Consider the following 16,580-nt stretch of genomic DNA (forward strand, 5'->3'; position numbering starts at 1 on the left):
TAAAGATAAGTAATTCAAAGTGATTATACTGTTGTGTAGTCTTTCTTTTGGTTGGTTCTTTTTCAAAATTAGTAAGTCTGGTCTTAGCATGGTAATAATTTGAGATAGATTTGTGATCTATTGGCATTGCTTTCAATTTTGAGGTAAGGTTATCTAGATAAGATGTTTTACCTGGTRGTATGAAATGAATGTCATGCTTGSTGAATGCACTAAAAGCACAATTAATGAATTTGATTATATTGCCTTCTAAAAAGCATTTGAGCAGATTTGTGAATCTTATCTGTATTAGTCTTATTTCAATCGTATTAAGGTAGTGCTCTTGATTGGGATAAACTGAAGTATCCTATACCCCTGCTGCTGCTAATTTGCAGAAAGAATGTAATAAATTGCCTTTCAGGCTTATGTGCCTTACGTGGTCTGTTCTGCTGTGATGGRAAGGGAGATAACCCTTTAATGTTACAGATGAAGGTGAAAGGATCCAAACCCACACTTTTGACACKAAATATGTTTATTAAAACCACTTGCAAGTGATTATGCTCTTTTCTTGTCTTTTCTAGGTGTCCATTGTACACATGGTTTCAATAGAACTGGATTTTTGATTTGTGCCTTTTTGGTCGAGAAGTTGGACTGGAGGTAACTTTGAGTGTTAGTTCCTGGGGATTTGTGGAATGTGGCCAAAGGGTTCTTCAGTGTGGTTCACTCACTGTCTTGACAGCCATCCTAATGTATTCGCTATTTGTTGTTTTATAACAACCTAATAATCTTGAGCAAACAGCCCATATTAACATTTTTCATGTCATTTCTTGGTAGCTTAGCYTGTTGCAGTCAAGAATTCCAGGGCTGCTAGGTCAAAAGTCAGCTGTACCTGCTGTRTGTGGGCCTTTAGCAGTGTATATATTATATTATGTCTCTTTCCTGTGATACGTTCTGTATTTTAAGCAAGAATGTAGAGTTCAGAGATTCCTGAAAGATTATTTCCCTTACTTTTTCATCTTTTTCATGTAGGTTTGCATGTGTGTGGTTTTTTTGGTTGGTTTTTTTTTTTTTTTTGTTTTCCTGAGATCTGAAGAGATTAGCTAGAGTAACAGCAGAGCAGCATACTTAGTTCTGAAGGATTGGGAGCAAAGTCCTTGTTTCCAGCTTGTTTTTTGACTAAAGTCTACAGCATGCTTCTATACAGACTCACCCAGTTTTTCTGTCTTTTAAAAATGTTGGTGCCTTCACATAGAGCAATTAACTTTTTCAGATAACCTTAGTGTAAAAAGAAACCCCAAAACCCAAACAATTCCCCTACCATCCTAGTGGACATAACTTTTACATGTTTGGTATTATTTACAAAATGCTATTTCATTCTTGACAGGGTCCTGTGAAAGTCATGTTTTGACAAGCATTCTGATGGTTTTTCTTGTATATGGGCCTTCAAGTGAAGAAATTCTGCTTCTGTTGCAGCTTTTTCCTGTGACTGGACATACAGTTATAATGCTTAGCACACACATGCAAGCTGTTTGCAAAGAACTAGGTCATTGCTGTCTGTTAGTAAGTTTGGAATAAAGATATTGGGGTTATGGAGACAGAACACCTTTAGGAGTGGGTGGCTGAGTCTTTGCAGGATCCTAGCTGGGTATTGGAAGTAGACACAGAGACACAGTCTTTATGGTATGATTCTAGTTGTTCCCATGAATTAAAAAAATTGTATTCTTTTAATTGAACAACTAAAAAGTAGCATGCAATAATTAGAATTGATCCTTTGTTCTGAAGAGGAAAAGCACTTGAATCTATTTGGATCTGCTTTTATGCGGCCTCTTTATTTGCAAACCTTGGTGGGAAAAACCTTGAAATTTAACAACCATGTCTTTTTTTTTTTTTGCTTCAGGTAGTTGATTTTATCAAGTTTGTTCATCTCTGTCAGATTTTTTTAAATAAAACATCTAGATATCACCTGGTAGGGAAAAACATCCACAGCAAAAGAAACTATTTTGGCAAGATGCTAGTTAATGCTGAGCACTGTCTCAAGATAAATCTAATTTGCTGTATCATTCTTTAAAACGAGGCACTGTTACTTGCTAATGAGGAAATAAGATCTTCCTGATGGAAAAATCCATCCGTATTCATTCCTTAAGCACATGATGTAGGAGTGTTGCTGATGGGTTGTTTACACTCGGATGTATTTCGTAGCTAATTTAAAGAAGGGCCTGAAATCTCTTCAGCTTGTGGTGAGAAATCTTACTTGATTCTCTTTTCAATAACTCATTTATTCCAAAGACTGCTGTGTTTCTGGAACTTGGAAAATTGTTTTCTTTCAGCTAGGTTTCTGTACTTGAAATCTCTGCCACCTCTTTTGGCTTTCATTGCCATCTATGCCAGAAGATTACAGAGTTTCTCTAACCTCATCAGAGACAAATTTGAGCATTTTTCAGACTCCATCGCTTTTTGTTTGTTTTGACCTTTCAGTAGCATTCATTACAGAAGATGTGAAACAATTTAAGAAAGATAGCGAAGAAAAAATGCCTTGTGAGAAAGAAAAGTAGGAGCCYTAGAAAACATAATGGAGAAGAAAGGTTCTTCTAAGTAACTCAGACTCTTAAATGTCATTTTTGAAATGAGGCCATGTGATAGTCTCACTTTGGAAAACGTCTTGTTTTCTCCTCTTGTGAAGATCAGAAGAGCGAATCAAACTTACTGGTTCTTAGACCCTGTTTCTGTCTATTCTGGGAAATTTACCTTATAAAGTTCTCAGGCTACTTCAATGCTGTACAGCTCAAACAAAAAATGCATTTTGAATTAAATATCTGAAAAAAAAAGTCACAGGGTATGTGCTTTGTTTTTCAGTTTTAAGGCATGTGCCTGTCAAGAAGCCTAACAAGAGCATTTATCTACTTTTTGTGGTTTCTCCTCTCTTTTATTTAGCAGAATTTCTAGATCTTGATCCATGGAACATTACTACTCTGCACAGCCGTGATAAATGGAAGAGAGGATTATGTCCAATGTTTTTTGTTAAACATTTTCATAGGATCTATAAAAATAGTAACAATAAAACCCTTGTGCTGTGCTCACTATTGTATATTTTGGAGAGTTTTTCAGTTGGCTGTTAAATATGCATGGCTGTTAGGTTGGATTTTTTTTTGTGATCCAGCCTTCAATTTATTTGAGCACATAAGAGTAAATGTTAGCTGCATAGTAAAAGGCTTCTAAATTACTGTGCTCTTACGAGAAACTTCTGGAAAGAGAAGTTATTTTAAAAGATTAGGATGAGTTTTATCAGTGTGATGGCAAAATGTCTAATGAGAGGAAAGATAATTCTTAGGATAGAAAAATATAGCCATATTTGAATTTGAACATTTGCATTTTTCTTCATTAAGTTTTTTGATATGTTTCTTTGGTCATTTTTGTCCTCATTAGTTCTCAGGTATTTACCTGCATGTCACCCATTCCTTCTCTGTAGCAATAATGAAAGTTTTATCTGGGTGATCAGCAGACTACTATGAGCTATAATAAGGATTTGAAGCAGCCTGAGCTGCAGTTACTTGAGAACATTGGCAGTGCCTTCAAAGTTATACAGAATCTTGTGCAAGAGCAAGTGTTACCAGACTGATCTAAGCATGGACTTTCAAATATAAGGAATGTTTCTGCAATTTCCACTTTAGAATTTTTATTGATTCTCAGTCACAATAATTCTTACGTTTGGTAAAGCATGACATGACTAATACATGTAAATTAAGCATCCAGAGTGATTTTCAGTTGTTTTTTTTTGACAGTATTGAGGCTGCTGTGGCTACTTTTGCTCAAGCTAGACCACCAGGTATTTATAAAGGTGACTATTTGAAGGAATTATTTCGTCGTTATGGTGATGAAGATGATGCACCATCACCACCAGAGCTTCCAGAATGGTGCTTTGATGATGATGAAGAGGAGGATGATGATAATGGTAAACCTGGAGGGCAAGAATCAGAACCTGGATCATCAAGCTCTTCCTTTGGCAAGAGGAGAAAAGAACGCCTAAAACTGGTAATTTTGATTTGGAACTTAATATTCTAATTGCTAAACATAATATCATAACCTCATGCCCATCAGTTACCTCATCATAATGCTATACAAGTGTCACTGCTCTTGCAAATGGGGACTGGAAGCATTATCTCTAGCTGGAAAAAAACTGTAGATCCATTGTAAACTTTTTCATATTTCCTATGTGAACCTTGAACTTTAGCACTGAGCACCTCAACTGTTACAGTTGTAAAAATGACTTAAAAACATTCTAATATAACAGTTTTTTGAGATAATAAAATGCTTCTAAATTATTCAGTCTGTCTTTAGAGATGAAATGTTAATAGAGTTGGGTAGAAACAGCTCTTATTTTTTGTAGTCATGTGGATGAAATTCAGAATTTTTTTAATTCAGTGCTTGTTTTGGTAAATAGTCTTACTTTGGGAAGTTTTGTAGGATTGAGAATTGGATTAGCAAAAACCAATATGAGTTTAAAAAACCCAAGGCAGCTCTGAAATCATATTTTGTTCAAATCTGTTTTATCTGTATAATTATAAGAAATATGGCTGATCACTTATTGTGATTTTTGACATACATCTGCATAATTCTGATGAAATAAGTTACTGTAGTTACCACAGAATGGAACTAATATCAAGTACAAATAGTATGTTTGTATCATCTGAAGACTAATGGCTCAGTTSTCTTCAAATTCCTGACTCTCTTTTTTATTTGCAAATGAAGTAGGCTAGAATATTGCTGAGTGCAGAAATAGATTTTTTTTTTCATAATACTGAATTATTTTACTTGTGTGCTGAGGTGTGTTTGCAAACACTTGGAAATCCTTATATTGAAATATGCTGCAGAAAAAGCGTTTTGTTGTTACTGCGGCTGGTCAACGTGGTTTACAGGTGGAGTATGGAAAATCTTAGCCTGAAAGGAGTATGAAATCTAGTCTAAACAAGCAAGATTAACTTTGAAAACTTTCAAATTGTCCCTCATCTGGGATAAAAAATTTCCCACACAGTAAAAAAAACATGGTAAAAGGATATTCAGGGGTATGGCTACTTCCTCTATTAGCCTTGCAGTAAAACATTGATATCTAAATATTTTTTGTGGGGCTGGAATGTTAAAGTTGTTTTTTTGATGTGCCTTTTGAAGCATTAAGAACTGAGGTGTTATGATGAATTATAATGACAGCCTCTTTTCATCAAGTATAAAACTCAACTGGTCTATTTAACCTGAATGATACTGGCTTCCTAGGCATTTTCCTATCTGCCACCATAGTTTTGTTGAAAGCTGGAAGCTAAATTATACGAATAAGCATATTAATAACTAAAAGTTAATGATGAGTTAGATAATTTGTGAAAGAAAGAATCATCTACTTAATATGCATATTCGTATAATTCAGTTTTGCAGCTCTGAAGGAACATTCTTTGACACGAAGAGGAGGAACGGGCAGAATTCTTTACCATGGTTCTTGGCTGGCAGATGGGACTGCTTCTTAACTCAGTAGAGATGGATACAGTCTGTTTGTGATTCCTTGTAAATATGAGATCTACAAGGGGAGTGAGTATCAGGTAAATACCTCTTGCTCAGATATTYTTATTTTACTGTCTGAAGGGCTGAATTTTCAGCATGATGTTGGTTTCCTGCAGCAGGAATTTTCACCTTTCTGATGCATAAAGACCAGGAGTAGGCAGTGTAAAAATAGAGGTAGCTGTAGTGATAGCAATGTTCTGTTTTTTTTTTCATTTTGACCCAAATCTCTGGAGACAGAAGAAAAGTTTAGTAGTGGAGAGGAGACAGCTGCCAWGCATCTTGGATAATGAATAGTGAGAAACAGCTGCTAGCTAGTCTGTGACATGAAGTTAGTATGCTGTCCATTTCAGAAACTCTGTCTTTGATGTGAGAAACTTTACTGCAACATTTTTCATTAAAACTTCCATATTTTGATATCAAAAAGTCTTGACAGCCTTTCTTTCCTACACAACRCAAAGTATAGGAGCAAACAGAACATAAAGCCATTTCAGTTTCCTTTGTCATCACCTGAAGAAAGTTGACAGGTACCAGGAAATCTGCTTACTGCAGTCAGAGGTACCACACAGGAAATCCAAACATATTTTGACTTGGTGCATGCAGTATTGATTGTAGCATTGAAGTGACATTATTAACTGACACTTAGAATCTCACTTCACAAAAAAAATACTTGCTTTTTCAAATTGAACAAAAAGTTATCATTCTGAGCCAGAATTACACAAATCTTTTATGGGTCAAATGGAACTTTTAGTGTTTATTAAGGAATGTTGTCTCTTGTAGTCCCAATAAGTTTCATATTASAAGGTGTGAGGTGCAGTGCTTCTAAAATGAATGGTGACATCYTAAACAGTCTGGAAGAGATGGTGGCTGTTTATGAWTTTGTTCATGATTTTGAGTGCAAGGGTCTTGTGGTTGTCTGTGAGACAGAGGGAAGTGATTAAACCGATTTGACATAGAAAGGRTAATATTTATTAGTTAACTGTCAAGCTACATTGATTCTAAATATTAGTGACTTGGGTTTTTTCTGCCTAACCAACTCTCTYGTGCTAAGTTTAAGCCTTGTACTTATTGTTCCTGTGGGCATCTAGATGGATGTGGGAAGAGTACTATTTTTTGATTTGGTAGCACCATTTTATGTACTTGAGTATAATTTCCTTCTCCATGTTAAATGCTTATTTGTTCACTTTTTCCTTAKAGTCCATATTTTTATGTGCTACTGACCTTTCTTGTTATTCTTTGTATTCTGTCATGTTGACTCATGTTTTCCTGACGCTGTGGTGCCTATAATTGAATGCAAGCCTCTAGTTGAGGCCATCCTAGTAAGGCTTAATAGGGAGAAATTAATTTCACATGTCTTAAGGCTAATATTTCTGTTTATATATCTCAACATAATTGCCTTTTACAGGGCAGAACAATACTAATTCAGCGTTTGGTCTCTTGCTGCTTCCATGTCTTTTTCTCTAATTATCTACCAGTGTGTGTTTGTATAATTTCTTATCCATTATTAAGTGTAAATGTAGAACTTTGTTTATACTGGATTGCACAGTGTTGTTTCCAGCCCATTTTTAGAATTAAGGGTAACACTGAATCTTAAGCTACCATCCCAGTCTATTTGCCTGTTACTAAAGTCACAGATGTCACAAAAATAAGAATGTTATTTTTTAACTAACAGGAAGTTTAGCAGAAATAAATTAGTTTATCTTTTCCCTAAACCAGACCTTGCAGATTATTCTCAATATATACTTCCATTTTGTTAGTGAAATGCTAACTCCTCTGAACCTGGTTTTGAAACAGGTTGTCCTTGTTTTATCTACCCCATGTTTTCTGAATTCCTCTGTGAGGACAAGATAAGCAAACAAAAGACAAAMCAAGGCAAATGCAAGCAATTCCAGTTCTGTGAAGCCTGTTTTATTATGAAACCCAAATGTTTAGTTGAACACCCTTGCTACTGAGTGACAGTCATTATGATTTTGTTCTTTCTTTTTTTGCTCCTACATGCCAAGAGGCAGTTACTGTGATTTGGTCCTGTGTTTTTAGGTATCAAATCTAAGCTGACCAGTRTAACTCCCTGTCTCTCACTTCCTTCATTTTAGAAGAGGTGTCATCTGACATGTTTTGGAATGTTTCTTGTCTTCTGGGAGGCAGTCCCTGAACATATTGGCACTCAGTCAGGTCTGAGATGGCTCTCACCCAGGCCTGGTGATAGCCACTATGGTCAGGAGGGTTTGTGGGGCCATTCTTACTCACCCACTCTTCCAGATGGTGTTTAGGATCTCAAGCAATGGATGACATACATTGMCACTTCTCCTTAAGCTGAATGATGGGTGGAGAAATTCATGGCAAGTAGGGCAAGCTTGATTAGTACAGCTGTGTGAAGGTTTTGCAGAGTGTAGATATTAAATGCATGTAGTTTCCTTGTATCCTTTAGGGCTTACAACCCTTGGTTTAATGTCAGTGCTGAGGACTTGRTGTGCTGCTGGAGATCTGAGTTCTCCAGTCTCTGCACCATGTTCTCCACTGTCCTGTTTCCACAGGTGTTGTTAGCTGAGCAGCAGTGTAGAAACTGCATGGGTCTGGCTCAGCTTTAGCACCTTATCCAARGAATGTCCTCATGAAACCTGGAGTGCTAAGTTAGCCAAGCACGAATGCCCAAGTGACTCACCTTGTTTTCATAGTGCTGTGCCTTAGCTAGTGATTATACTTAGAGCAGATAATCTGCAAGAAACACTTTCAAATGGCAAGCACGTATTTTGTATTTATTGCTTTTTCTTTTCTGGAAAATCTTTCCCGTTCTTAGTGTATTGCTTCAATCTTAGCAGTCATACTGCCATTGGGCTCTGCTGTTGTTCACAGAAGCGAGGCACAGCCATTTTCCTATATTTTCTGGTGCTCTTCACCACTTATCAGAATTCAGACAATGTGCTGGCCAGGCACGAGTAGCTGTCTGCCTTGCTCACCCGCTCTCCTGCGTGCTGTTGCACCTGCTGGTGCCCATGTAAATGGTATGGGGTGAGTGACACACTAAAAGTCTGTGGAGCTCAATGTAATTAGGTTGTGARCCAGTATATTTCTTTATGATGTTCTGTTCTCAGAATATGATTTGGTGATGTGACTGAGCCAATCTTAACTAACTGCAACTTATACTGAAAACTGTGGTCCTGCTTTCCCTGCACTCCTTGTGTTCCTTCTGTTTCCCTTGTGCTGGCACTAGTGCTGACTTATCCTATGGTGAGCTAGTTTAGGATACTATTTTGGCAGAAAGTTACCAATTTATGATGTTATTTTTGCCAAATTTGTTTCTAGACTTGCTCAAGGGTAGAACAGATAAGTGCCATGGTATGTGGAAAGTAAAAGGAGGAAAAAAAGTTCCTTTCATCAACAGTATGCAGTTGGATTTGTTAAAGYTAGTTTCAAGTGTTTTAGAGAACAGATAGGAAATGCTTGTATCTTCACATGCAGGAGTCAGAGCTCAACAGGTAAATAGTCATGGTTTGATCTTCTTAGTGTGCATTGAAAATTTATTTGAGATGCTGTTGAAATAAGTCTGGTTCATTTGAGATCTCCATAGAAAATTTAATTTTGTAGTTTTGTAGAACTAATGACCTTCATGCACTCTGTTATGCAGGAATTGTTTTTATTTCTCTTGGCATCAAACTTTTTCTAGAATGCACAAGTTATTTTAGAGTTTTATTTTCAGGGTGGTTTTATTTTTCATCTCTACATAGGCKTTTCTGGGGCATTCAGGATAGCAACTCTACTTTAATAACCTAGTTGAGATTGAGAAAAAAATTATGAAAATAYRTTTTCCTAAATATTTTGTTTCAAAYCTGCTGTTTATATTTTTTCTTGTTGAGAAGWTTGTCCTCAATTAACTTTCTGGAGAGTATTCGCTAAGTAGTATAAGCATCTAAGTAATAGCTATCCCTTACTATTGCATTTTTTTAACTACATTTTTTCCTCATAAATAACTCATTTCAGTTCCTGGGTTTGTATTATGGCTCACCTGTGAGTTTCCTGGTGAAGCTCAGCTAAAATATCTTGGCATTTGGGAGTAAATCTTCAAGGAATATTTAACCTAGTATTGCTCTAGAGGGTTGTGTAAACAGACTTAATCTTGTATTGACATATTCTGATCTGATTTTATGAAGGCTTTAATACTCGCTTTTTTAATAATTTGTTTACTTTTAGGGTGCAATTTTCTTGGAAGGAATAACAGTTAAATGTGTAACCCAGGTGACAACGCAACCAAAGTTAGGAGGAATACAGCAAAAGTGTCAGCAGTTCTGTGGATGGGACGGGTATGAGAATATTTAGAACTTATTTATACTATCTAGAATGAAGTGTTATATTTTGCAGAATAAAACAGCTCATTGTAAAAGTGAGAAAAAAGGTGACCATTTTTGGATGGACTGTTTATAAAAAAAAGCCTCAAACACACTTGGCAGTGAAAATCTTGCACTGTACTATGAAATGGAATGATCAATTTTTGATGTTAAGAAACAAGATTCTGGAACTGCTTTTCCATTGAGATAAACAAATGTTGCTGTTCAAATTCCAGATGAAGCCTAGTCCAGTTATTTGTGTAAAATTTAGTTCTTTCTCAAGCAGTAGATTTATTTATACCAATGCTATTACTTCAGTATAGAGGTATAATACTTGTTTTTATAGCCAACTTGGATTTGTGTTCAATTTTAATGAAAATGTTTTTTAATGTCTCTGATTCTGAACTTTTTCTTTCCAAAGTTGGTGATCCACACTGCTTCTTAATTTGTTTATACTTATAGTGCCTGTAATTTTGGACTCAAACATCTCTTTCTACAAAGTTAAAATGTTGAAATTCTACATAATTTAGTGTTTTGTCATAAGAAAATAATCTTGTTCTTATCAGACTTTTGACTTCTCTTGCAAAATACTTTATCGGAGAAGATGTTCTAACTCAGAGTTAACCTTGCAACAAGTCTGGTACAAGGTGTGACTTCAGCCTGATGTAAAAAATGTATTTCTTTGGGTGACTATTTATTGCAGAAMCATTAATAAACATGTTTTTTTTTTAAGGACTGGATTCCCTGGAGCCCAGCCTGTTTCCATGGACAAGCAAAATATTAAATTTTTGGAGCAGAAGCCATACAAAGTTAGCTGGAAAGCAGACGGCACCCGGTAAGTTCATTTTAAGTGAAAAAGCAACAYGCAGTAAATTGGGTAGACAGTTTGTATTTTCTCAGGAAAGTGAATTTCCTTTTGCAAAGGACAAATCACAACAACAAAACTGGCTCCAGAGATTAATTTTTATTCTGTCTTGGTGCCCAACATTTACTGAAGTTTGTGGYCAAGTTTCTTTCTAGCAGCTGTTCTACATGCTGTTAAAGGCAAGTACCCTTATTCTTCTCCATAACCCTCACCTGTCTGTCCTCCAGGACTTGCCACCAAAGTCTTAGAATTATCTTACTTAACAGTGAGAGTTTGCTAAGCTGAAGACTTTATTTATAAAAGCTGAATTAAAACTTCTGTTTGATCCTTCAGAAGATGGGTAGTATTAGAAATTTCTTTTTTTTTCATACTGCAATCCTTTGTTCTAGCACATAGTTSAAGTCAGCTAAAGAGTCAATAATTTTATCTTCCCTCACCAGTTCTCTTGCATACATTGCATGGGTGCCTTTTGTTTAATAAAAAACTACAACCTAATTGGACTAATTGGACACGTTCTGAAGTTTTTCTTGAGTTCTTTATTTTGCTAGGTTTGTTATCTTTAATAATAGAGTATCCTAGATAATGAAAATCCTTGAAAATAYAGGGAATTGGTTGTCTTATGAGAATTACCAAGTGGCTCCACATGGAGTCAGTCAGGATTCAGCACAATTCAGCCAGAACTAAGCTGCCTTGTRTAGAAAAACACCCCAGACCCTTCAAGTGTTTCTCCTTTGTGGAGTTTGTTCAAGGGTTTATTAGCTTGGGCTGAGCATGGTATGAAAAGTCAAAGTAAGCTTGCCGTCATTATGGCATTCAAGCATTAAGAAATGTGTGGGAATAATTTGTTTACTAATGCTGGCTGTGTGCACAAGCACTTGGGTAATGCTGTGCAGGCGTTCTCAGGGTGGGAAGCTACAGCAGTGGGGTGTTGGGAAGATTGAGGCATATTTTCAGAGCTGCTGACCCTGAACAACTGAAGTCAGYCACCTTAAACTGACCTGAAGAGTCTGTGTTGTGTCTTATGTTATTAATTTGGAAAATCGATRTCTTATATAATATTCTCATTTTCTTACCCAAACATGTGGATGGGATGCCTACATTCTGAGTACTAACAGAACATAGTAGTGTACCTGGAAAACTGCCTTTTGTGAAAGAAATTAAAGTGCACATGTAATTTCTTGTAGAAATTTTCAGTATGTTGAACATTCTATGCTGTGTTTTTAGTTTWAAAATGGTGACAACACAGAATGGATGAAGAACAAAACTGAAGGAACTAAATAGTTCTTTTAATTTTTTTCAAAATATAATAGCTTGCAATTGATTATGGAGATRCACAGACTGATAGGCATATTCAGAGAAGAAAATGGAGCTTCAGAGATCCAATGTTAATGAAATTCAGCTTAAGAAATATGAAGAAGAGATTAAAAATGAAAACCTGAGCTGTTATTTGGACATTTAGACACTTTGCATTATATGTATCCTAATCAACAATGAAAAATGACTATGATCGTTTTTACATTGGACGTGCTTCTAATTATTCAGTTGTTCTCCAGTGATCCAGACTCCATATGCAATTAAACAGATTTTTCATTAATTATTCTGAGCACTTGTGTTGACAGGCGTGACCTTCCTGAATTTAATATTAAGACATCAGTTAGTGGAGACCCATTTATGGATCCCTGCTTACATTATCTGAAGACAGAACCTCTGTCATCAAATATCTCTGAAGCTATTCTGTTAAAAGTGGTTTAGATGCAGCAGTCTAGACCTTGCCTATTAGAATATTATTAGGCTTGCATGCTTTTTTGTTGCTTTGTTCTCTCTTTACTTAAAAAAACATTGCTGTTTTGTTGACCCTGTTGGACTAAGAGAAAAGCAGATGCATAACTAATAACKTCATTATACTTTCTCATTGAAATAAAGCAGTTTTATTTTAGTTAATGCAATATTTGCTGAACTTAACCAAACTTCTTCAATTTCACTGTTTTAAATATCTGTATTTTATTCCTGCAGCAGTAGTTTTCCCTAGAGGTTTCTGGGGAAACAACAGGCATTTTTTTGTGCATTGTCTTAACTGATATATAGTGTCAGTATTTCACTAAGGACTTTTAACTTATTTTCAAAAGCATTTGCTAATCCTAAATTCCAAATGGAGCTGAACCTTTTATCCTCTGTTTTAAGAGCCATGTTGGATTTGTTTTTGTTGTTAYGGTGTTTTTTTGGTGGTTTTTTTTCCCCCGTTGTTGTTTAGGGTTTTTTTTTCAGTGGTAAGAATGTGCATGTTTTYTTAGGATTGTTGTATTTTTTTACCCATAATTTTTGAGAAAAGGAAAGTATTTATGTAAATAAAAGCATTATTTATTATGTTGACTAGTAACTTGAAATTGATTAGTTAAATTATTTGATAGTAATTCTRTAAAATATCTTGGAAAACTTACTGAAGTAGTATTGTGAGTTCTTAGTCTGATTTGGGTCAAAACTCATCCGCCACCACTCTCTTGGAGCTCTGAGTTCAAAGTCKTTTGACTTACCCTTGCTTAGTCTGTTGTGATTTGAAGAGTTTGTGCCTTTGCTGTGGTCTTGCTCGTTCTGTCCCTGGTTTCCAGGGCCCTTATTCCGTAAGTGTCAGCAGGACACACCTCCTGGTTCTTGCTCCAGCATTTCTTTTGGAGCATGTTTTCCCCAAAAGAAAAAATGCAGTGTGAAAAAATACTTCTCCCTTCCTGTTTATAAATGCCAACATGTAAAGATTTATATATTTGTAGCTTAGGTTTAGGGAAATGAACTTTGAATTAAAAGATCTGTGAAGCTCGCTTAGCATTGGCACTCTTTGGTGAAATATTTCCTTTGTAATAGATGTTTGATTGAATGTAAATACTGTATGCAAATTCACCCCGTTTTGGGGACAATTACCTCTAAAATAATATTGCTTTAAGTTATCATTATTTAAATAAAAGTCACTGAGTTCTGCAGCTATTCTGACAGGTTTGGTGTAAATTCTCTGTATTTATTGGAACAGTTATCAAACTACCGGTGTCTTACAAATAATTTTAATGCTAATCTATTCATAAGCCAAAGGGCAAATTTCCCACTACTAAAATCATGCCTTTCGSCTTTGTTGGGATGAAATATATGTTGTATGTTAACAGTAGCTACAACRTAGATACATCTTTACAAATGTATCCAATTTTGCTGTGCTGTGTGTCTGAAATAGAAGWTACTATCTGAATTAGGTAATTGTAGCAGTATGTCCATGGCATTGCTGTGTTATCAGCTCTGTACTGTAAAATGATTAGCCCAGGTGGGTAATGGCTTCTTGTAGCCCTTCATATGGATCTCATTAACACTGTTTGTAGCAGATGCTTGTTCTAATGAGTGGAGCTGAATGTTCAGGCAGGGTAAAATAATGAGACACCAGTTCTGAAGAAAAGACTGTTAGCACTAAGAATAATAAAAAGCTTAAAAATGTCTGTGGAATAATTCAAATCAATACAATCAAACAGGACTAGCTTTTACAATGGTAAAATGTGACCTGCACTAAATGGAAGCTATTAAGRGGAGTAAGTTATTCTCCTACATTTCTATGAGTGCCTTTTTTATTTTTCACATCTGTACACATGCAGTTTCAGTGAAAATTATAAATATGATCATAACACTATGGCTGTTCAATTATGGTAAGGCAGCTCTTTAAAAAATGCAGAAGAGRTAGTTACTGGCAAAGGTTATTAAATTTGAAAATACTCATGCAAATTTGATGGCTTGCAGATATCTAAGTGCAAATAAGTAGATGCAGACTAAAACAGCTCTTCAAGAGTTGCTGCTAGTTGTCTAACACATTTGTAACAAAATAGTTAGGTACATCTCTGAAGCTGTTTTTTTCATGGTTAGCAAATTACATTTTAAAAGAAGGGCCTGTTGGTTAAGTAATTATCTCTTTGTTGTTATCATAATACAAAATAAAAAAGGCAAATGTACACTTAATTTTGTGATAAAACTGATGGGCAATTTTTGGATTGTTTTTTAATCAAATAAGTTTGATTCATTTCAGATATATCAATCAATAAATCAACTTATGTATAGTATTGATCTATATTGAATATAATTATTTTGATTTAGTTACTATATTATTAAGTAATATTATATTATTACTCATTGTTATATATAATTATTTAGTTACTATATTAATATATTATTATATTTAGTTAATATATCATTATATTATCAAACTTGTGATAGCTTCCTAGGTTTTTTCCAGTTCAGCTTTTTGTACAAATGGAAGAAAAATTCTATTTTTTAAAAMGTTATTGGCAGTTGCAGTGTCTTCAGAAACATATTTGTGTCCCTTACTTGAAGGAAATCTACTCAGTATATTTTAAGATGATATTTCATGCATCTTCTGTAAATATAATGAAAATAAGGTTGAAGTTTCTCTCTTGATTTCCATGGCTCAATACTCCTTGTTTTCCTATTCTTTGATACTTTACAAGATGAGATAAAGCTTACATGCATAACTGAGAAATTGCAAATTCCTAATATGAGAAGTTATCCAAAAGTCATTTTGTCCAGAGTAAATTGTGAAAAAATCATCACTGCTAAACGACARCTCTGAAAACAAAAGGGGGAAAACTGATAAACAGATGTTTGTTTGTCTTGGAAATTAGGAGATGAAGGATACTAGCCCAAAATGAGGTGGCAAGGAAGCAGAATGGTTGCTCGTTGTCTGTAAAGGATTAAAGAAAGGACAGTTGAATGGGTTCATGGAAAAACTATTATCCCTGAGAGAGAGAGGAGAGAAAGTTGAGATAATAATGAGAATGAAGGAGGACAGAGAAGATTGGAGAGTAGTACTAATCCAATTAAACCCCAAATCTATACACTTGAGAACTCATTATTAAGAACAGGAGACCAGCTTGTCATGAAAGCAGATCTGGAGAATGGAAAGCTTGTCTCCTGGGAGCAAAGATATTAATGTGGAGTTGAACTTGAAGGAGACTATTGGGARTGAGAAAGAAACCATAGATTAATTTTCAGATTGTACAGATTACATGACCAGACTGTCATGGATGTGGAATTTTATGCCCAGTAGTGGAAAGTGCCTGWAGTGGTTTGCACAATTGTTGGTGCATTCTCCCCTAATGGGAGAGGGGCGCAAATATGTAGTGTGTTGAGACTGCRATTTTCAGAAATGGTGTTAGCAGGAAAGTTAAGGGCTGTTAATCAAAAAGCATTTATGAGTAAAAGAGCTTTTCTCAAGATATGAATACTCCCTTCCTGGGCACCTTGCTTTCTGATCCAGATAGTTAGTGAGAAATTAAATTATTATAAATTGTGTTTTGAGTGTCTTGTCATTGAGTCATGTTTAGGGTTAATACATGTCTATGGTCTTGAAGTAAGGATGGAATGTTGGCCCCCTAATCCTAGGATAGTGTGAAGAACCCACATGAGAATCATCTGGCTGTTTTTAAACCACACCTTCCTTTTCTTTTCCTTCTTCCTCTCCCCACTTATTGTAAGAAATAGATTTAAATATTAATCAGTTTTGCACCCTTAGTTGATAATGCTTTGTATCCCTTCCTCTGTGTCTCTGGCACGTTTCAGTGGTGTGAAATTTTAAAGGATAGAAATGTTCCGGGGTTGGGCATGTGCTGAATAGACTTTTCAGGACCAAATGGKTTTTTTTTAATAAGAATGACAGGTTTTGTGAACAACTGGGCTAAATGCAAGTTATTTGATTCTGAGTTAAATGAGCTTGRTTCAATTGGGCTTACATAACTATCAGCAATGGGCAAAGCCTCAACTGGTATTTATACATGATTTGTGTAGCGCAGCCATTCTTCAGACATTTGTATTATTTTCATTGAATGTCTCAAAGAAGT

The 16,580-nt window shown here is 35.4% G+C and overlaps 1 protein-coding gene across 1 annotated transcript in view; it reads left to right on the forward strand.

The window, feature by feature from the left end:
* RNGTT (RNA guanylyltransferase and 5'-phosphatase) overlaps window positions 1-16,580 on the forward strand; it is a 168,717-nt gene that overhangs the window by 14,569 nt on the left and 137,568 nt on the right. Inside the window, exons 5-8 of the mRNA XM_057382214.1 lie at window positions 558-633; window positions 3,756-4,005; window positions 9,706-9,815; window positions 10,573-10,674. Coding sequence (XP_057238197.1) covers window positions 558-633; window positions 3,756-4,005; window positions 9,706-9,815; window positions 10,573-10,674 — 538 coding nt within the window. The remainder of the gene's footprint in view (window positions 1-557; window positions 634-3,755; window positions 4,006-9,705; window positions 9,816-10,572; window positions 10,675-16,580) is intronic.

The sequence above is a fragment of the Malurus melanocephalus genome, unplaced genomic scaffold, assembly GCF_030028575.1.
Source record: "Malurus melanocephalus ecotype Western Australia unplaced genomic scaffold, MMel_1.1 scaffold_555, whole genome shotgun sequence".
In the NCBI taxonomy this organism is placed as follows: domain Eukaryota; kingdom Metazoa; phylum Chordata; class Aves; order Passeriformes; family Maluridae; genus Malurus; species Malurus melanocephalus.